We start from the raw sequence: 23,848 nt of genomic DNA on the forward strand, positions 1-23,848 counted from the left end.
CGCGAAAAAACAACTTTTCCTGAAAGCTTAAATATTTCTCTTTTTCAGTGACAATAAATTTTAATGTAATGTAAGAAAAGGTGTTGGAAGGTAGTTCTCGGATCACTTTATCATGTTTAGCTGCCAAATTATAAAAAGCACGACTTTCATTTTATAATTTCTGACGCCCCTGCCTTGTACACCCCTCGACGGCAGTGCTGTGGTCACACACCTTGCCCTGTTTATAGTGAGTCTCTCGTTTCGGTGAATGGAGTATAGAGGACTGATGACCTCAGATGTTAAGTCCCATAGTGCTCAGAGCCATTTGAACAAAAAAACAGTGAATTCAGATATTTTGTTGTTTGCATCCATAAAGGTGCGAGTGTTCCGTGAGCTTGATACATCAAAACTTAGTGTGTCCAGTCAGTTACAATTGGTAACTCCATTTAAAGGATGTAACATTGTAGCTTCATTTCCATTAATCACAGTGTAATTTCATTTTTCTTTCTTTCCTTCTTTCTTTCAAATTCCTATTCACAGCAAATCAAACTCCAATAATCAGTTTAAAATTTGTTTGTCTGTAAGCAGAAAACCATGCGATTCTCTTAAAGCATATTTTCTCTCCATATGTGAATGCGGTAACACAATACTTTATCAATGGTCAAAGAAGTTCAGCAGTTGACATAAAGTTGAGAGTGATGCCTGCAGGAGAGCCTCCCAAGTTCTATCCATGACCTAGATATATTGTGTCTCCCAAAGTGCCACTTCCATGTCTCAGATTTTGCCTTACGCATTATTGTCACAGTTACAAAGTGGTGATACATTTGATTGTTAAACTAAATGTCTGAGGCATACCAGACACTACTGTTAAGTTTAAATCACAAGCTTTGGCAAGTAAAGGTCCTCTTTTCTGGGACAATAAGGAGAAAGATGTTACAGATTCACACCACCTTACCACAGAATGGGAAAACTGCCGTTAAGATGTAAAATGCTGTAAAGATTAGCAGCATGAAGGTGATGAATGTAAGAAAGGTTTAAATGAATGAGACACATTGTTTTATCGACAAGAAATTTAGTCTTTGGTAGGAAACTCATAAAAGCTACTGCCTTTGTAGAACATCTGTGGTGTTGGGTTATCTGTGTCCAATTAGAGCATCGTGGATGTCAATACTATGCATACAGTGCAAAATGTGAAAAGTTTTATTGTTGTGTGTGTGTGTGTGTGTGTGAGTGTGAGTGTGAGTGTGAAGGATATGGTCTGGAGAGCAAAAGGGGAACACATACTAGTTTTGTGGTATGGGGAGATGGTGAGAAAATAGTCACCATTTCTTACAAAATTAAACTGAAAACTAGTTAAAAACTATTTTTATTTCTCACCAAGTAATGTAATGTAATGCTACTGCTTCGATTTTACTAAACTGAGAGAGCATAGTTCGTTTGAGATGATATATTATTTTTCTGTGGGATGGGTAATGTTCAGATATATGCAATAGTACTTGCATGTTTTTAGTAGTTTTTGTTGTTGGCTCATCACACAAGGAAAGACACTCCAGGCTGAAAGTACAATTCTACGAGTATTTAGTATTTTCAGTTGCAAGAAGAATAGTAGTAAATGGCTAAATAGTTTTCAGGTTCCTCTGCGGGTGAGGGGTTAGAATAGACCCACGGTATTCCTGCCTGTCATAAGAGACGACTAAAAGGAGTCTCAAACGTTTCAGCCCCTATGTGATGGTCCGCTCTTAGGTTTGACCGCCATATTTCAAAATTATTCTGAAGAGTGAGCCAATTGGGGAAGGGCATTTTACTTGGTGTGTTGTGTCCATCGTGCATTGGGACCTTTAGCTAGCTCATTCATCGTTGCATTGCAGTCCCGCTTGCTCTCCATCTCTTGAGCGAGGATACATTTCTGGGTGCCATTTCCGCCATGCACTCCGCAGTGTTGCTTTCTGCGCTGACGATGACCATGACCATGGACGACATGACACCTAAAATCCATCACGGTAGCCAGTCCGTTGTGGTGGGGCTGCCATGTACCCTGTTGGTTGTAGCCCCCTGACAACACAGGGATTGTTCTGCTGATGCCTGCGCTGTTAACTCCCCACGTCTGCCAAGGAGTAGATGCCCATCTCCCTGGGACATCGGGACTCCTGGCAGTGGCCATCCTTACAGGTGGCCTTTGCTGTGGCTGGGTTGCGCCTATGGGGAGGGCCCTTGGTCGGAGTTGGTGGCATCAGGGTGGATGACATGCAATGAATCATGGCACATCTTCTCTTGCTGGTGGCCAACCACCAGCAGTTCTAAGCGTTCGAGGGCTCTCTTTAATGCAAACATGTATGGCCCCAAATCTTTCCCCTCCCTAGCCACACCATGGTAGGAACAAAAGGCTATGAATGACAGCGAGATGTATTTGCCCTGGTATCTAGTCTGTATGAGAGCTGATGGGGAATCCTTTGTGTCCATGAAGCCTCAGTTCTTCGTAGAGCATTTAGAGGACAAGTTTGGGGAGGTGGAGGGCTTGCAAAAATGCGGTCCGGGTCAGTCTTGATGAAAACAAGCATCCTCTACCCAGTCATGGGCGTTACTCGCTTGTAAGAAGCTGGGGGGATGTTTCTGTTACTATCATGCCCCATAAAAGCTTAAATATGGTCCAGGGCATTATCTTCCACAGGGACCTTGTTTTACAGTCCGATGACGAGCTGCACGCCCACTTAAAACGACGAGGTCTCCATTTCATATGGCGCGTCCACCGGAGTCCGAGGGATAATCAGGTCACCACCGGTGCCTTCATCTTGGCCTTCGAGGGTGACACATTACCCGAGAAGGTGAAGGTGACGGTCTACCGCTGTGGTGTCAAGCCATATATCCCTCTCCCAATGCGGTGCTTCAAGTGTTGGAAGTTCGGCCATGTGTCTTCCCGCTGTGCTTCCAGCCTCATATGTCGTGATTGTGGTCGTCCATCCCATCCCGATACTCCTTGTGCCCTGCCTCCCATCTGTGTCAACTGCGGAGAGCACCATCCCCCTTGCTCCCCGGACTGTAAGATTCTACAGAAGGAATGGAAAATAATGGAATACAGGACCCTGAACCGACTGACCTGCACTGAGGCTAAACGGAAATTTGAACGGCTTCATCCCACGTGCATGATGTCATCTTATGCCGCCACTGTCACTCCTGTTACAGCTCCGTTTCACCACATACAGTCAGCTCTCAGAGCCGAAGGACCACACCTGGCCCCTTGATAGTGGGGTGTGTGGGGTGTGGGGGGGGGGGGGGGGAGGACTTCCCTCCCTGTTGCTCCCGCACCTCCTACCTCGGGAGCAGCAATCCCCCAACCATCGGGGACACCAGTACACACTTGTAAGCTGGAGAAGCTTAAGTCTTCTTCGGCTTCTCTCGCTAGGAAGGTATCCCTTGGGTCACTCCCTTCTTAAGTTCCTACCAGTAGCAAACCAGACACCCGCCAGGGGCTGAAGAAGCCCCAGGTAGCTAGTCTTAGGGCTTTGCGGTCCTCTTCAGTCCTGGAGACTGAATCAAAGAAGCCCTTCCAGCAAGGGCAACCAAAGGAACAGCGTGAGAAATCGAAATTGATGACCTGTAAGACCAAGGAAATTGCGGTGGCACCCATTCCACCGCTACCTACAAGCTCTGCGTCTGAGGATGCGTTGGAGATTCTGGCATCCGCTGACGACCTAGATCTCGCCGGTCCCTCAGACATGATGGATGTCACTCGTGCTGGTACTGAATCGGTGGCAGCGAGTGAACGCGCGGCGTAACCTGCCTCCTTGGTCCCTTCACGTCTTCCTCGGCCATGTACAATGTCATCCTCCAGTGGAACTGCAGCAGTTTTGTCCACCATCTTGCTGAGCTGCGACAACTTCTCAGCCTTCGCCCTTTCCTCTCCATTGCTGTTCAGGAAACTTGGTTTCTGGCGATGCGAACCCCCGACCTCCATGGCTGTCGGGGTTATTATAAGAACCGGGCAGCTTATGAGAGGGTATCTGGTGGCGTCTGCATCTATGTCCTTCACTCTCTTTACAGCGAGTCTGTCCCTCTACAAACACCTTTAGAGGCTGTCGCTGTTCGGGTGTGGACACCTCAGGCTGTTTCTGTCTGCAGTCTCTATCTTCCACCGGATGGTGATGTCCTGCAGCATGTCCTGGCTGCACTGATAGCCCAATTGCCGCCACCTTTTCTGCTACTGGATGACTTCAATGCCCATAACGCACTGTGGGGTGGATCAGTGGCAACAGGCCAAGGCAGCATCATTGAGCAAGTATTGGCACAGCTCTACCTTTCTCTTTTAAATACTGGTGCCTTCACACATTTCAGAGTGGCACATACTCAACCATCGACCTTTCGATCTGCAGCCCTAGTCTGTTACCATCTGCCCAATGGAGTGTGCATAACGACTTGTGCGGTACTGACCACTTTCCGATCTTTCTGTCACTGTCAAAGCGTCACTCTTCTGGGTGCACCTGCACATGGGCTATGAATAAGGCTGACTGGGACTTAATCACCTCCACTGCCACTATTGAGCCTCTTTCCAATGACGCCTGAATATTGCGGTGGTTCACTCGGCCACCACCGGCATCGTTACTGCCACACAACCTGACATTCCCTTTTCTTATGGGTCCCCTCGGTGGAGGATTGTGCCTTGGTGGTCGCCCGAGATCGCTGAGGTGATTAAAGATCGCAGGTGGGCACTCCAGCGTCACAAGCGGCATCCCTCATTGGCACACCTTATCGCCTTTAAATAGCTCCGTGTGCGAGCCCGCCGCCTCATTCATTAATGCAAGCAGGAGTGCTGGGAAAGGTATGTCTCCACCATTGGCCTCCGTTCCTCTCCATCGCAGGTTTGGGCCAAGATTAGGCGACTCTATGGTTATCGGACCCCCGTCAGTGTACCTGTGCTTTTACTGAATGGAGCAGTCTGTACTGACTCAGATACAATTGCAAACCATGTAGCGGAGCATTTTGCTCAGAGTTCCGCTTGTCCGAATTACCCACTGGCCTTCCGCTCCCTGAAAGAGCGGTTGGAACATGGGATCCTTTCGTTTCACACGCGCCACCCTGAATCTTACAATGCTCTGTTCGGTAAGTGGGAATTCCAAAGTGCCCTACTGCTAGCCCTGATACGGCTCCCGGACCAGATCGCATAAACTGTCAGCTGCTCAAACACCTCTTAGTGGACTGCCAGCGACACCTCCTAGACCTTTTCAACCATATCTGGGTTGAGGGTGAGTTCCTGTTGCAATGGTGGGAAAGCATCGTAATCCCCGTGTTGAAACCTGGCAAGAACCCACTGGAGGTGGACAGCTACTGCCCCATTAGCCTCACCAACGTTCTTTCCAAGTTGCTCGAATGCATGGTGAGCCGGAGGTTGAGTTGGCTACTTGAGTCTCGGGGCCTTCTGGATCCGTCTCAGGGTGGGTTCCATAAGGGCCGCTCTGTCGCTGATAATCTGGTGTGCCTGGAGTCTGCCATCCGTACAGCCTTTGCCTGCCGTCAGCATCTGGTCGCCGTCTTGTTTGACATGCAGAAGGCATACGATATGACATGGCGACATCACATCCCCTCTACACTTCATGGTTGGGGTCTTTGGGGTCTGCTCCTGATTTTCATACAAAATTTTCTGTCTCTTCGTTCCTTCCGCATGAAAGTTACTGCCTCCCATAGTTCCTCCTGAGTTCAGGAGAAGGGGGTACCGCAAGGATCTGTCTTGTGTCTGCCTCCTTTTAATTGCAATTAATGGGCTCGCTGCGGCGGCGGGAACGCCTGTCTCAGCTTCCTTGTATGCTGACGACTTCTGCCTATACTTTAGCTCCACTGGCATTGCAGCTGCTGAACGGCAGTTACAGGGCACTATCTGCAAGGCGCAGTCTTGGGCTGTAGCGCATGGCTTCTACTTTTTGGCTGCCAAGACCTGCGTTATGCATTTCTGTCGACGACGCACTGTTCATCCTGAGCCATGGCTTTATCTTGACGTTGAACCTCTTGCTGTGGTGGAGACGAATCAGTTTTTGGATTTGGTTTTTGATTCCCAGTTGACTTGGCTCTCTCATATTTGGCAGCTTAAACAGATATGCTGGCGGCATCTTAAAGCTCTTCGTTGCTCGAGTCACACCAGCTACGGTGCTGATCGGTCTACCCTTCTACGGCTGTACCAGGCATTAATTCAGTCCCATCTAGATTATGGGAGCCTGGCTTACAGTTCGGCATCACCTTCCACATTGCAGTTGCTTGACCCCACCCTTCACAGCGGGATCCTTTTCAACACTGGAGCTTTCCAAACAAGCCCTGTCAACAGCATACTTGTGGAGGCAGGTGTCCCTCCATTGCGGTTCTGGCACCAACGGTTACTGGCTGCTTATGCTACACACATTTGTAGCTTGCCCAAGCATCCCAATTATTGTCTCCTGTTCCCTCAGTTGGTTGTCCATCTTCCGGAACGGTGGCCCCAGTCAGGGTGTACGATCGCAGTTAACGTCGGAGCTCTTATCTGAGCTTGAGGTTTTCCCTCTTCCACCTTTTTTCCAGTCCACTCTGCGTATACCCCCACGGTGTGTGCCCCGCCCATGCCTTCGGCTCGATTTGGCACAGGGCCCGAAGACTCAGTCCCTCCTGAGGCCCTCCACTGTCGCTTTCTTTCAATCCTTGCCACGTTTCAAGGCTCTGACAGTGTCTATACTGACAGTTCAATGGTTGCTGGTTGTGTCGGTTATGCTCTTACTCTAGGGGATCATTATGAACAACTCTCATTGGCGGCTGGCTGCAGTGTTTTCACTGCCGAGCTGGTTGCCATCTCTCGCACCCTAGAGTATATCTGCTCCTGCTCAGGTGAGTCCTTGATTATCTGCAGTGACTCCCTGAGCAGTTTACGAGCTATCGACCAGTGTTTCCCTCACTCTTGTCTGGTGATGGCTATCCAGGAGTCCCTCCATACTCTTGCCTGTTGCAGCCGCTCTGTGGTCTTTGTGTGGACCCCAGGTCATGTCGGCATCCTGGGAAGTGAACGTGTTGACACGCTGGCCAAACAGGCTGTTGGTGCACCAGCCTTGGAGATTGGCCTTTCGGAGAGTGACCTCAGGTCAGTTTTGCAGCAGAAAGTACTTCGCACCTGGGGTGAAGAATGGCGCACCCTTACTTTACCCAACAAACTTTGAGCCATCAAGGAGGCTACCAGTGCATGGCGCTCCTCATTGCGGGTCTCTCACAAGGACTCTGTTGTCCTCTGCCGGCTGCGCATTGGCCACACCTGGATAACACTCAGCTATTTATTGCGCCGTGAGGCCCACCTTTATGTCGCTGCGGGTCAGCTTTGACGGTGGTCCACATGTTGTTGGACTGCCTGCTTTTAACTCTGCTCAGGCAGACGTTTGCGCTGCCTGATATGCTTCCTGCACTTTTATCAGATGACTTTGCGATGGCATATTTAGTTTTGAGTTTTATTCGTGCAGGGGGTTTTCATCGCTTGATCTAAGTGTTTGTCCTTTTTTTTTTGTGTTGAGTCTGGCCTTTGGCCTACGATTTTTGACTGGGGTTTTTATTGCATTTCTTGGTGGTTGACTTTTCCTGTTTTGTTTCTATGGTCGGCAACCACTGTCACACTTGGTGTGATTTTAATTCCTTTTTTCTGGTCTCTGTTTGTGTCTTTCTTGTCATGTGTCATCTCCACTGTTTGTTCTTATTCTTTGTGGTGTTTCAAGTTCGTGGAAAAAGGGACCAATGGCCCTATTAGTCTGGTCCCTTCAATCCCACAAACCAATCAACCAACCAAGTTTTCAGGCTTCACAATAGATGGCAATACCCTTGCTATAACCCTCAATGTCCATTGCATGCTGTGGCTTTCCTCAAAATGACAATTGAAGAGATACATCTGTATGTCTGACAGGGCATGATGCAAGTTCGATTTATGAAGATGACAGTTCCGTTTTTTCTGAAGGGAGGGGTTGGAAACAGCAGCCTTCCCCTGTCCCCTGTTGGATGTGTCCTTAATGATAAGCAAGTGAATAGAAAGAAATAATGGACATGTGGCATATGCCATTTGTTAAACATTGAAGTCTAACAGATGAGGCCATAAATTGTTGATACTAGATGCAGTGTACTTAAAGTTTTCTGGTTTTTGTGGTATACATAAAAATGTACTGTGTGTATTATTGTATCGAGATGTCTTACCTGCTTGTGCACAACATTAACATTCATTTTGACTACCATGTGCTTATCACAGAATCTGAGAGAATTGTGTTTTTCGTTGTAGTGGGTACTTGTTTATTCTGCGCGCTGAGAGGTGATGTTCATGAATACGGAGATGAGCAAAACAAAAATCAAATCCAATCACTTAATTGACATTGAATGGCATGGATAAAATCTTAGATTTCATTGATAGTTCTTGTCGTCTTCAAGTATACTAACATTTATGTTGGTGACCTCATCCAGCCATAGAACATGCTGCAGTATACGTACAGTAAATATTAGGACTAAAATAAACATTATTTTAGAAGTCATAGGCATGATTCTGATATTTGTTGATAATGTGACATTTTTCTGATTTACTTCACAGATACATATTGTAAATTGCAAGTTTTTGGATGTGATGGCAGGCACATAGCCTGTTGCTAAAAGAATACTAACCATAAGGCCCCATTACTCTACACTATTGTAGAGCGAGACTGTGGCCAAGTGCAACATGACAATGCTGTCTATCAAACCTGAAGTCCAGATTTGAGTTCCCCAATTTCTTTTGCTCATTCTGGATGGATGGGTGGGTGGATGGATGGATGGATGGATGGATGGATGAGGCAGCTTAACCCCTTTTGATGGGAAGCATAAACCGCCTTATGTTTACCAATATCCAGGGGTGTAGGAAGACAGACCCAAGTGTATTTAACACTATTGAGTGTAAACATATGTTCAATAATGATCATTTGTGACCTCAGTTCTTTCACGTAATGGGCAAATTCTGGACAAAGCCTATTTGTTCTTGGAAATTTGTCATTGTGAAATTTTCTGACCTAAAATGGCGAATGGGAAGTGAATGAAAGGAAAAAAATTAAACTATTCTCTGATTAAATACTGAAAATTGTTGGTGTGCTTTCCATTTTTCTGTAATAGCCCTGTTCGTGTCATTGATGTTACAAAAAAATTATTTTGAAACATTTCAGGTACCTCTGTCTTCAGAATAAACAATCGGCAGTTGAAGCGTTTAAGTGCTATACAAAGCAACACCCAAATATTCAGGCTGGGCCACCATATATTTTACCCCTGCTCAACTTCATATGGTTTCTTTTGCAAACTGTAGAAAGGTATGTACTAACACATCAGTACACATATCTGCATGGTCTTAAGGGTGCTGCAAGTACAATTTTTCATTACAAGTCACAGAAGTTTAGAGGAATGCAAAGACATAAATTACCGTGTGCTGTTACTGAAAGAAGGAAAGCTAATTAATGTTGGCTATTAAACTGTGCATATTGACACTTGAAACTAATTAAGTGGTTTCTTTGTAATATACTGCGTGAATCACCTAAGCTGTTGACCTCAGATATTTGTGGAACCGTGTAAGATATCATAATTTTGTTTTCACACTATTGAATTGTAATGAAGTTCTCATTAAACTGTGTACAGTCTTCTGTGATGTCAGTGTTAATTATGGAGATATTAGTATCACCTTTGTTTCCTCAAATAAAACCATAGTACACAGACTTGGCATACTATGTAAGGGAGAACACAGTAACTATTGTGTGACAAATTCCTTTATTGTATTTCTCACACAAATATTGTGACTCTGTAAGTTTGTAGCTTCCATGCCCAATGTCATTCTGAATAAAATAATTTTACCTATTAGGCCTCATCATTGTAAAAAACTAAACGAGCAGAATTGCCAATGTTTTGACTGTAGCACGTTGATCGAAACATCAGCAGTTTAGTTGCTTTAGCGTTTTACAGTGACGTTGCCTAATATCCAAAAGTCATTTTATTTAGAAGCATCATGACCAGTTTTGTAGTAAGTTGATGTTTTGTGTCCATTATTATGTAAGGGATTCAACATATCTGATACCGACTTAGTAGGAAGTCAAAAAAATGTATGACCGAAGGCTGAGAAATACAGTAACAGAAAAACTGTAGTAATTTTTGCTACAGTGATCAAATATCTAGAAAAGATTAATTCAGTTTAATATCACTCACAGAAATTAAATACAATAAATGGTTTCTCTCTTTTGGATATCAAACTTATTGCTGTTTTGTGAAGTAGTTTGTCATATCAAAATTTTGAAGTAGTGAAGTTGTCTACTTGCTACTTTGTCTGTCATATGTGCCTTATAATTATGACTGTTTTTCTTTCAGTGGTAAGCTAGCTGCTTTTATTGTCTTGTGTGAAAAATATGAGCCAAGTATAAAAAGGGATCCATCATATACTGAATATCTTGATAAAATTTCCCAAATATTTTTTGGTGTCGCTGCTGCCCGTCCAAAGACACAAGGATTTTTAGGTAATGAAAACATTTACTGAATTCTTATATTTTATTTACACGCAAGTATCACAGAGCTATATTACTCTTTTGATGTTAAGTGCATTGGACAACATTAACAATACATCTGGTGCATTATTTGTAAAGTGTTTGCTACTTATGTGGCATGTGTTGTGTAGTGTTACCCTTCTGCTTTTTGGGATTGAAATACTAGTAATGAAACTCTGAACACTGTACTCTTTCATGTCATAAAATGTATTTTTAGATTCCTTTTCTTATTTTACATGCATCGAATGGAGTACTAATTGAAGTAGTAAGCCACGGGGATTGCCATTCCATTCTGAAACAGACTGCATAGGAGTGAAGATGCATTGTAACATTTTCAGTTTTCCTTGTTTCTTGGCTCCATAGTTGTCATTTGGTAGAAACTGGTGGACTGAATAAACCTGGTAGTTACTTTTGATGTTGGCAGTCTTTTCCATGAAATAATCCTCGAGAGCAAAAATAAATAATGATCTTATGAATCAGTAAGCTAAATATTGTTCGTATGTTAGAGGATACTTTTTGGGTTTCTAGACAACTTGACAGTTCCGTTTTTGTATATAGTATTTTGATGGCTAATGCAAGATCTTGATCACGTATTGAGAGATTTAATTCTTTGTCACACATGATTACTCTTAACATATAACAAATGGGACTGCATCTTTCATTGAAGTGATGTGTGTACTAAATGAGACAGTCAATCTAACTCGACATTTGAAAGCACATTGTTTACCGACCACAGTGGAAAACAACTCAGAAATCTTAGCATTCCGTGTTACTGATTGGTGTTTATATTTTCACCAATGTAAAGAAAATGATACCCCAGTCTGTTCAAGAATATGATCCATGATCTCAAAAGAGTGCTACTCATTTGACCACGTGAAACTTGGTTTGACGATTTCTCCCACGATACCCTGTGAACAATGGATGAAAGGCAAGAGTCAGGTTTAATATTCCTAGATCTTGCAGACTCCCCTGACGGTCCCAAACCTCCATACAAGTTTTTCAGTTCATCTGCGATTCTGTAAAAAATGGTACGAGTGATAGCTATAGTTTACTGGTCAAGCCTTTCTGCTGAAGACTGTACTAGTTAAGATGACCATCTCATGAGTTATCTTAGCGAATTGGCACATAGGATTTCCTCCTGCCTCTTCTCTGTGAAGCTCTCATAGAGGTTGCCCCTGAAAGTGGCTCCTGTAGCACATTGCATTCTAAAGAAGGTGCAAGCAAGCGACCTGTAATTTAATTGGTGGTGCTTGTAGCTAATCTATGTGAAATAAGTCCCAGGAATCCATTAAAATGCATTTATTTGTAAGCACTGTAAAGTAGTAGCATTTTAGTATTATGAAATGATTGCTATCATAAAGGTAATAAAATCAGAAAAAATAGTAAAGCCAACTATCATATTAACACTTTGCCTACCGCATGTCTCGTACAGATTTATTCGCTTGGCGCCGGCAGTGCTAATTCGGATTACTTGGCTTGTCGCCGGCCACTTGTAACCTTTCTGTTGATGACAAGCTTCAAACACATCGACTTTTGCACTCTTTGATTTTTCGAGAAATCCCCTATTTTGCAGTATCATTCCACAAACTCGAATTTTCTTTTCAAGTAACTTCTCTGCAAGTTCTACAATGTAGAGGTGACGTCACTTTCCATAAGAAAGTGTCAGTAGTTCCATCATTGTTTTTGATAAAGGTTGTCCAGTGCCGGAATATATCTTGAATGAGGAAATGTATCCCTTACTTGAATCACACAGCATGCGAATGAGTATGCCATATTTTGTAATTTTCGATGGATTGTAAACTTTAAAATTTAACTGTCACACCACAGTATCATTCCTTCATCAGTTGAGATGTTTTGACTTAGATTAAATGTTTCTTTCAACTTTTCGGGAAAATAATCAATTACAAATTGCTCTTTGAAAAGCCGGTTGGCATTAGCCGGTTTATTGTTGTTGTCGGAAAAATGTAAAAATGATAATATTTATCTGAATCGGTTGCGGGACATCATTTTGCGAAATATTGGTGTGTCTATCAACGGATTTGTTGACTAATAATCATCGATCCTTCCTTTTACAGTTTCCTTAAGTATAGAAAGCCCAAACCGTTTTCTAAGTTCGGATCCCGTAACATTGACAGATTTGGCATTTTTTTTTTATCCAGTTTCCTTCTATTGCAATTTTGACTGTAATACTGGTCTATTTCATTGTTAATATATTCAAATAGATCCTTCCCAATATCTAATTCTACGATATCCACGACGCTCTGTGTATCTTCGGGAAATATGTGTGGACCGGGAGACCCTTCAAATTTATTATTGGTCCTCAGTAAATCATAGTTTGTCTTCTTCGTCTGATTCATCCGAATCAGTTGGCAACCATAGTGTTTACTGAATTCTTCTTGGACGTATTTCACTATCTTCCAAAAATTCTGCTTCACTTTAATTTTTTTGATATCCAATGTCCTCTTCCCAATAGGCCAAGTTGTCAAGAACATCAGACAAGATGAACACAAATTCATCATAAATAATCGTATCGTCTCTTTCGTCTGAGTGCACAAGTACTCATAAAACAAAAAACTTGTTGACATGTGTAACTTATTGTTACCTAAACAAAATACCAACAGAATGAAAAAGATACTTAATTTCTGTCACTGGACATTGTGCGATACTGTGCTCACGACACCACTGTAGTGTCACCGGCCACTGAGCGATACCATGCACACACCACTGAGGTGTAGCCGACCGTTGACAGCTATTTCACACACGACACCACTCTGGTGTCGCCGGATGGCAAAGTGTTAAGAACAGCCCATTGGTGACTATCGCATATGAACAGGCTCAGAGTTCATCCTATTACCGACTGGCAAGATTAGCACACAGCTGAAATCACTTGCTTACATTGTAAAACTTCATAGTGGTTCCACATCTTTGGTAAATTAACAATATTCAAGTGCTTACTGAATTTACTGGTTTACTGCCCAGCATTATCATTATTTCCAAGCTTTAAGCCGTAGGCTTCTCTTAGTACCACATATGCCAAAAGAGAACCGTAATTATTAATATTTAATAAAGTAAAATCAAGTGATTCCCCTACATATTTACTCAGCAGAGTAAAATCTATTCTCAAGGCTCAAGTTCCTCTCCTCACACTCATGATTACCGATATGCCATATGGTTCAGTTGCTACATCTATATCTATGGGAATGAGCTACCTACTTACTGCGATCTTACTCTGCAACACTGCTTAATGCAGCAAATTGGCTTCGGATCTCTGCCAAGTTTCAGTAAATGTAAAATTTGGAAAAATTAATACTTTTCAAAATAGGGGAAACCTCACAATTGTCAGAAAGCAGTCATCATAGTGTTCCTGTGCAGACCATTAACAGAGGTCTGAGTATGCAGAACAGGTTCTCAGATATGTGAATGGCTCGAAGACTTCATAACTGCATTGTCTGGGGGTAGTGAGTGTTTCTCAGAGAGAAGGATTTTGTCAGGAGTGCCCCAGGGAAGTGTGAAGCTCTTGTTCTGTACAAACATAAATAATGTGACGGATAGGGCGACTGTTTGCTAATGATGCTGTAATGTACAAGAAAGTGTTAACATTGAGTGCCTTTCGGAGAATACGTGTTAACTAACACAGAGTATCTGTTTGGTGTGATGAATGGTGACTTGCTCCAAATTTGGTGTGGTGAATGGCAGCTTGCTCTAAATGTAGATAAATGGAAGCTAACGAGAATGATTAGGAAAACAGTCATGTAATGTTTGAGTACAGTATTATTGTTGTGCCGCTTTTCACAATCTTGTCAATTATTTAGACATTGTTTTGTAAAGAGGTATGAAACGGAACTATCAAGTAAGGTCGGTAGTAGTCAACTTCACTTTGTTGGGAGAATTCTAGGAAAATGCAGCTCATCTATGAAGGAGACAGTGTACGGAACATCGATTTGACCCATTCTTTAGTGGTTGGGAACCCCACCAGATTGAGTTAAAGGAAGACATCAAAATGATACAGATATGTGCTGTTGGTGTGTTACCGGATGGTTTGATCAATACGAGAGTATTACAGAGATCCTTCGTGTACTCAAAGGGAATCTCGGAGGGAAGACGATGTCTTTTGGTGAAATGCTATTGAGAAAATTTAGAGAAGTGACATTTGCAGCTGACTGCAGAACCATTCTGCTGCTGCCAATGTACATTTTGCATAAGGACATCAAAGATAATACAGAATGAGAGAAATTAGGGCTTGTACACAGGTGTCACTTTTCCCTCACTCCATTTGAGAATGGAACAGGAAAATAAATGACTAGTAGTGGTGTAAGGTACATTCCGCCATGCATCATATGGTGGCTTGTGGAATATGTACGTAGATGTAGATCTGAACCTAAGTTTTAATATCCTCTCTAAATGCCTAAGGCAGGCTCGTCCTCTCCTACCCGTTGCTCCCCAAGTGTCGTACTGGTTTACTCAGTTTTCAGTAGCATAGACTAACTGATTAATGAGTGGAAGGATCTGTACACAAGTACTTGCTTGAGCACTGCAAAATTCTCTAAATTGTCCAAACTGAATGGGTTGTTTCATTGTAGTGAAGTTCAGTGTAGATATCGAAACTTGTAACTTTTGTGACATTTGTAATCTGCACTTTAGTTCCCAACTTCATGTTGTCAAATTACAGCAACTTTATTATTTGCAAACTGACTACATTATTGTTTAGTTACTGCACACAAGACATTCTTTCATTTGGAATCAATTAAATCTCCACATGAGCCCCTGAATTGCTAAAATATTTTTGTAGATGATCAGTTATGTTTACAATTACTCTTCTCTGTACATCACTTGGAAAAATTTGTGACCACATTGGCAATTCTTACTTGCAATGCATCCAATGTTTTTGATGTCTTTTATTCATTCATTAATACATACATACATAACATAACATAACATAACATAACATATGTCATGCTGCAGATCTTAGCAAGAAGGAGAACCTGAACAGTAGTGAAGCTGTTATTAGTAATTTAATCTGTACAGTGCATTAACAACAGACAATCAATATAGTGCTTAATGTTACACGGGCCAGTCACATTTATGTGATTACTACCTACGGTCAGTGTCAGCATGCAATAACCACTTAGAGATAGCATGTGGCAGCACTAGCAATGGAGAGTATATAAATCATGTTCAGGGGATCCAGAAAAACAATGCAGTAATTGTCATAATATGGAAATGGAGCGATTTATCTGATGTCCAAAAGAGCATGATCATAGACTCTCAGGCCAAGGGTGGAATCATTTCTGAAACAACTAAGTTTCTAACAGTTTTGCATATTGCCGTGGTTAAAGTATCCCATGCATAGCGAAATGACACTATCCAAAACCAGTGCTGAGGCAACTTCGGTGCACTTTGGTGCACCACGGCTGTAGATGACAAGGCTGAATGACTGCTGTGGAGACCTGTACTTGTGAATAGACATGCATCTGTTGAGCAACTGATCACCCAAGGGCCTACCAACAGTGTCACCTCAATGATTGTTCACCAAATGTTGCTGTGTATGGGCCTCTACAGCAGGCACCTGGTTCATGCACCCTTGCTGATAGCTGTTCATCAGCAACAAAGGCTGGAATTCGTATGCCAGTACCACAACTGGGTGCCCACTGAGTGGCGACAGGTGGCCTTCACAAATGAATTCTGTTTTAAGAAGCTCCATTGGGTGTTGGTGTGTGTGACCCTGCAACAGTCGTTGGAAGGGTCTAAGCTGGAGGAGAGAGCGTTACGATTTGAGAAATGGTCCCATTGCATTCTCTGGGTGATATTATCATTTTGGAAGACACAGTGGTTCAACACAAGTATGCATGTATCCTTGAGGATCATGTTCAGCACTACATCCAGTTTAACAATGAAAACAATAAATAATTGATAAAATTATTTAATTGGGTAGATAAAGAATCTACTCACCAAGTGCTGGCAGAACACGCACATAAAAGACTGTTGTGATTGGCTAGCTTTCGGAGCCAGTGGCTCCTTCTTCAGGCAGAAGGGCTGAAGGGGAAGGATAAAGGATAAAGGAAAAGGAGTGGAGAGGTCTAGGAAAAGGGGTGATTTTGGGAAAGTCACCTAGAACTGTGGGTCAGGGGAGGCTTACCGTGTGGGATTAGAAGGTTAGACTGATTGTCGAGAACTATATCAGATGAGATTTGAAAATCTGAGAGCTTAAAGGTGGAAGACAGGGTAATATGCAAGACAGAGATTACTACTAAAACATCATGCATGAGTTAATAAGAGTGCAGCTCATTGACTATCTTCCTTTTCATCTCACAGTGATCCATACTGCAAAAGATGGCTCTTCAGTTTTGTGACAGGTGGTCACATTAATGTTACGGGACAGTGTATAAGTGCTTACACTAGCTAAATGTAGCCTATTGAATTAGCAGGAAACCCATTGCTAAAAAAAAGGTGTTGCTTTATCATTTATATTAAGTTGTTTTTCTTTGGGTCAGTCATTTTCCTTGTTCTGTGTGATAGTGATTGATAATGTCCAAGGGGGTGGAATAAGCTATTTGCTAAATGGTGAAATAAAATGTTTATTTCAAAATAAAATTGCTTACCCTGGAAAAGGACTTCCCTCAAGAAATTCATAGTGGCTGTATACATAACACAAAAAAGTCTGTTGTTGGTACTCTATTAGTAGCTTCAAGTGCAATTGATAATATGGGTGTTTATCAGAGAATGTAGATAACTACATTTGTAACAAGCGATATCTATTTTCAATGAAAATGGCTTCTTCTGGTGTAGATTACAGGAATACTGTAATTGAAAGTAGTTAATGAGATAATTGGCAGAAGTGTGATTTCATAGACTTTCCCGGCATAATAACTGCTGATATTCTTCACGGGTTTGCAGCCAGATCATATCGTCGTCCAGACACAGTATTTCGGCGGACCAGCTGGCCGCCATCTTCAGGTGAGTTAATGCTCGTGCAACAGCGAGGCAGTGCACGAGCATTAACTCACCTGAAGATGGCGGCCAGCTGGTCCGCCGAAATATTGTGTCTGGACGACGACATGTTCTGGCTGCAAACCCGTGAAGAATATCAGTGGAAGAAGTGGTTAACGAGGCTATCTTCTCAACTTTGACCGGAATTGGCAGAGATTAATAATTTCTTGCTGTATGTACCAGAATATGTAACTCTACTGTGAACCTTAGACAAACAGGTAAAGTCCAATAGTCTTTAATATTGTGGTTGTGTAAGTCACAGTTCAGCTGATACTCAACAACAAGAGTAGACGGACTGGGAAGCAAGTGCAAGAAATCCAGGAGTCTTAAAGAGATCTCTGCCAAGTATTCAGTTACCTACTTTACGTAACATTCGTACTGCTCACTTCTGCTAAATAAATACTTCGTGTACATAAGGTATCCCAGAAGGTGTATCCATAAGATAACAGCAAGTGATGAAGTCCTATAGAAACCAATGCCATTGCCTGTTGAATTAAAAACAAATACTAGCTGGCCCCTACACGAAAGCACCACTGATCAGTCAAAAGTGGAAAATACTATGCCCAACCTTTGGGACCTATAGCTTAATGGTGGTAACATTATCACCGATTCTTGTGGATGACAATGTGCCTGATACTGTCATATCAGTGGCCCAGACCATTGTTATTAGCTTCCCATTACAATGATTATCTGTTTGTGCATATACCATTAGACATTCAGACATGCATAGCCATCTTGGCTCCATGTTTTACAGCTGCTGACAAACCATACTTTACTTACACCAAAGAAAAGACATTGGTGCTAAAACCTCAGTATCTAGTATTAGGTCATTTAAGTGGTAGTAAAGTGACAATAATTTGAAAATGGTGAAGGACTTTCAAAACCCTACATACCCTGTGGATTATTATGGATATGTGAAGCTAGATACTTGTTATAACTACTTTTATGATTTATATCATACTGCTGTATTTTATTTTGATTAATTTTCTATTTCTGTTCATTAAAAATGTTAAATAATCTGATAAAACAATAACAGCTTACATTGTACTGAACTTCTTCTGTTATTTTAGGAAACTTCTTAAGCTCCATCTTCTCTGAACTTGGCAATTCTGATTCGTCAGATGAGGACACACCAAATGAGCCCTGCCCATCCACATCTCGGTTACATATGGAAACTGATAATGCCAACTGAGCAATGAGAAACTTTGTCCTAAATTAATGTGTACAGTGTGGAGGAAAACTGCTCACCAATGACTATTTCTGTGAATAGTATTTGGATTGCTTGCTGTTATAGACAATTAAAATGATCCAGCCCAGTCTGTTAAATTTATGTAGAAATACCATGGAATTTTGTTGGATATATTTTATTATAGAAAATACTGTCAAACTGCTTTACCCTCCGTTTGCAGTAACAGTGAGTGTACAGTGTGAATGATAATCGAAAATACATTACACAAAGACATTAACACTTCAGCTGTAGTTGAGAAATCCATTTTAGAGAGTTTATATTTTTTAACAGATGTGTACATCAAATGCATACTGATGCAGATTAAAGTTTTTTAAACTTCTAGCAAGATATTTCTAATTAACGTGTGTGTTTTGCTGAAAAGGGTACAGTGGTGATCCGATAAGAAAATGAGCAGTTGTTTATAATACAAAATGTGATAGTTTTCTAAACACATTTTTTTTACCGCTTGAACAGTTTTTTTTATCATTAATACTGGTCCTGTAAACTCATTATAAATATTATTTTCCCTGCCTTAATGACATACAGTTATTCTCAAGACAGTGTGATAAGTACCTTTTTGTTGTGAACAGTCAGCTCTCCAATATCAGATGGTGTTGATTCCATTGTTGGTCTTATAAGTAGCACAAAAGTAGGAATCACAGACAGAAGTTTTAAAGTGTCTCTACAGCAAGTGGCCATTTATGTAGCTTCCAACACAATTTTTTTTCAGAGACTGTAGATACAGTATGGTGTTGTGACGGAGTTTCTTGGACCACATTGTCAGATTTAGCCGGGAGCAGTTTCAGGGTGGTAAACTCAGTTTTTACAAACTTCCACTCTTACAGTCATTCTGAGAGAGACAAAGTTTCTTATAAATGTTCGCATCAAGTTGATCGAAGCGAATTGCAGTGTTCTACGAGGCTGTGAATTACATACATCTTTAGTTGTACATATTCAACTGTTAATGTTGTGCACTGTGGCTGCAACGGAAATAACATACAAACAGATAAACCGATTATCAGCTACTTACCGCAAGTAAAATAAATACTTATTCGTTTGGCTTCCTAAAGATGATGGACCTGCATTCATGTTGATATATAAATACTGTTGTCGTAAAGATGATAGCTAACGTATGGTTAGAGTTATGTGTCTAGAACACATTTCAGGATATTTGAATGGGATAATGTAAGGAGTCGTACAGTAAACATGTAGCAGTCTATTTTAGAAAACTTGTGAGCTGACTGGAAATTTTGTAACATTTGTAAATCTATATTTCTTTTCTTCATGAGTAATGAGTCTAGTTATTTATAATGTGTTTAGGAAAATGAATGCTAATTTGAGCTGTAAAAATGTTTTTGTAAGAATATGTTTGTGGAATGTTTCCGCTTCTGAATTTTTTGTTGTTGAAAAAGCATCAACCAATCACATACCAGTTTCATTGCTTAATAACAAACCAAATTGTGTGTTGTATTTTTTTGTTGTCTTTGAATATGACTGTGAATTCAGAATGAAATAAAGTGAAATGTTTACGGGATTATAATTTTTAATAAGAAGAAATCCAAAAATGCATACTCAAGAGACAAGTGATATGTGATATAATTAATAAATGTCATTTAATACCTGATACATAACTGGCGAAGGGATTTTAATGCACAAATTATGGTCAGAAAAGGGGAAAAAGGTTCAGAAAATAAATACAGAAAGCTGATGATGAAATTACTTTATTTGGGTTTAAACTAGGTACAATAACTTTCTATGGTTCATTAACACAGTTTTGTTAAACTGGATTACACACCTCATTTAGATTTTTTGTCAATAAGTCACTGGTGCTTTGAGCTCAGTAACTCTGCTCAGCATCCACAGAAACCAACAGGGGGCAGAACAACTAGAGAAAGAAGAGAGAAAAATACTGAAAAAAATACTAGGTCCCAAAAGAGAGGTGGATGCGAAGACCTAGGGAAGAATTGTACCGGAACATGAGAACATTATCCAGGGAAATGAGACTCAAAAGGGCAAGGTTTGCTGGACGTGTAGTTATAATGAGTATGGACAGAATGACGAAGAGAGTGTGGGAAACAACAGGAGGACAAGGGGAGATACAGGAACCAAGTGGGTTGTTGAACTTCGGAAGGACTGTATGGAATGGGGGATCAAGGTTGAAGGAAAGGAAAATCGGAGGAACAAATACACACTGACCACTATGCCGGAGATCAATGACAGAGAAGAATGCAGGAAAAGATTAGAGTGTCACCAGTGGAGCCGACAGGAGAAACGGAAACTGAAGACCTCGGAAGAAGAGTGGGAGAGAAGAAGAGAAAGAATGAAGAGGTTCTGGGAGAAGAAGAGGAAAATGCGGTCCACGAAGGGACTATCCGTGGTCCTACAGAGGCCATAATGCAAGAAGAAGAAGAAGAAGAAGAAACCAACAGAGCATATCTTGTAAGCACCCATATAGGAAGTTCAAAGTTTCTGAGGTTTCAAAATCATAACTTTCCTTGAGATTTAATTTGAATTTGTCTTTAACAAATCCATCAAGAATGTCACTTATGCTCATTAACTTCTCCTACTGTTTCTCCTCCTCCATATCGTCTTTTTCCAAACTCTGAATCATGTCGGGCAAATACTTGTAGCCATACAGTGCAAAAAGTTCCAACTCTAAGTGTTTGTATATGAAATGTATTCACAGTTTTGAATTTGAAAAACCATCAGCTGTATAAGGGAATGACAACAACAAAAACTCGGAACTCCCACCTTAACCACTTTGCCTATTCGTGCAAAAGTCAAGGACAGACCCAAACTTACGTATGTCATCGTTCCTGCATCACAACATTTACTCGTACATACATTATGTAATTCCCCCTATGGGAGAGTACATTTTAATTGAAAGTTGCTGCCTGGTTGTGATGGATAAATACAATATTGCAGTGCTTGTATTGTTAAGAACAACAACAGCACGATGTTTCTTCAGATGTGTATCAAATACAGGAATGACAACGTATGAAAGTTTTGATGTGGCTGTGACTCGTGCACGGATAGCCAAATTGGTTAAGGTGGGCACTTGCATAAAGAGGAGGAAATCTGGATTCAAGTCCCATTGTGGCACAGATTTTTGTTTTCATAATTTCCTTATACAGCTGATGGTTGTTTGTATTCACAACTGCAAATTCATTTCATGTATTTCATAATCTGTAGTCACTACAGTGCATGTTCCTTCAGACTTGCACGAATGTCAGAAGAAAATTGCGTTGTTCTTCTTAATAACATACACTGCAATATCGTGGCTAGGTCTTTGTTGTTGACAAATTGTTGGGCCTGCTTAATGGCTACTGCATCCATTGAGTCTAGGGCACATAAAAACTGTTGGATTTCATCAAAGTTTCCACACAAGAAAACTGTGCAACTTATCAAAGTACCCACCTTCTGATGATAGGAAACTGTGGAAGGTGGAGCCGTCTCATTTCTTGATAAAAAACTTTATGACTGGGAGCCTGTACCAGAATCTCTTTCAGAGCAGCAGTGAAGTCATTTTTTCAGCAATAATTCTCCCTGATACTTTAGCAAACATGGTGTAGACAATGTACAATACATGTCACATGATTGAGGTTGGGGTACATGCCCTTCAATTGTTGGAAAGCCGAAAGCGTATAATGTGCTTCATCAATCACCACAAGCCTGGCCTTTTTCGTGTTGTATGTCCCCTAGCCACAGTTTTGTACATTAGTAGTTGAATGATTACATTATCGTACAGGCATTTATCTTCTCAAGTTGCTCATTTAAGATGCATAGATGTTACCCATTCACCAGATTATGGAAAAACCAACACTTTCAAATTATATTGTAGCAGCTCATCAGTAGTTTCATCTAAAATGAATCCCATCTCACGTTTTCTGACAGCTTCTGTTATTTTCTTTAAAACATTTTCATACATTGGCTGTTAGTAACTTTTTCTCAAAGTGTTCTCATCTGGTATTGGCCTTTGTGTGTGCTTCTCAAGAAACAATTTGAATGCGAGATTCTTTGCCTTATGAACTGATACTCCTGATTGGATTTATGGCAAGATCCACACTAAATTCATTCAGTGTCTGCTGCTTCCCAGATCCTGAAGTTGAATGCATGTATCAGAGTAAGTTGCTTAGATTTCAGCTTGCAAAGTTCCCCATTCTTTAATCTTAGATAGCATATTGCACAATCATGCCGTCAGTTTCGATAAACTGACACTTGAATTATTCTGAAAGTGCACACAACTTCTCCTTCTTAGCTGTGAGCGTGATTTTGTTGTGAAAAATTCACTCTGGTAAAACATTAACATGGCTAACAAAACAGTACACCCCACAATAACCCTGGGTTTGGTGTGGGGCGGCGGTGAGGTGAGTGGACTGCTGTAGCCTGTTGTGGGGTTGTGAACCTCTGAGGGCTAAGGTGGGGACGAAGCCTCTCTGTTGTTTCTAGGTCCCCAGTTTAATACAGTACAGTACAATACAATACAATTGTCTGTGTCTGTGTTGGACACATTACACAGCTGCTTTCTTAATAACACACAAGTTTTGTAATAAAATAGTTTTCTTAAATGGCTTCTTGAATCTGATATGTAGTTCCAGCAACCATTTACACTATTGGCCCCGGAAATTTCTACACCATTTAGGTGGCTTGCAATTGGTGTTAATTTCACATCAAGTGTTCTAAAAGTGCTTGAATATGCAAATGAGTAGCATTTCAGCACAACTGCACAAAGTAAGTAGGAGTAATGTAATCTATATTCTGTATCCAAAGAAAGGTCGTGCACCGGGTTTCTCATTCAGAAATCGCACCTACTGATTGATTGTGAGAAGATTGTGTTATGGTTCATGTATGAAGGACAATGTGTACTAGCACATATCAGAATTCAGCAGCAGGATCATGGCTTATCGAGACTGTGGTCTATTGTTCCATTATATTGCTGCTACTATTGGTTGGTTGCCCATGACTGTCATGCAAGTATTGACCTTACACAACTCCCTGATGGATCTCAATGCCCCCACATGACTAGCATCTGAGAATATAGACATATGTATTGCATGGTTATACAGGATGTTATGTACGGAAAAGAGATTGTTTGCAATACGACACTTCATGAACAGTGGAATCACTTATATACCTC

At 41.3% G+C, this 23,848-nt stretch overlaps 1 protein-coding gene across 1 annotated transcript in view; it reads left to right on the plus strand.

The window, feature by feature from the left end:
• Positions 1-20,245, plus strand: part of LOC126236793 (Golgi to ER traffic protein 4 homolog) — an 81,079-nt gene extending 60,834 nt beyond the window's left edge. The window contains exons 7-9 of the mRNA XM_049946380.1: positions 9,141-9,281; positions 10,324-10,469; positions 18,554-20,245. Coding sequence (XP_049802337.1) covers positions 9,141-9,281; positions 10,324-10,469; positions 18,554-18,675 — 409 coding nt within the window. The 3' untranslated portion in view covers positions 18,676-20,245. The remainder of the gene's footprint in view (positions 1-9,140; positions 9,282-10,323; positions 10,470-18,553) is intronic.
• Positions 20,246-23,848: the final 3,603 nt, after the last annotated feature.

This window comes from Schistocerca nitens, chromosome 2 (genome assembly GCF_023898315.1).
Source record: "Schistocerca nitens isolate TAMUIC-IGC-003100 chromosome 2, iqSchNite1.1, whole genome shotgun sequence".
NCBI classification, from domain to species: Eukaryota; Metazoa; Arthropoda; class Insecta; order Orthoptera; family Acrididae; genus Schistocerca; species Schistocerca nitens.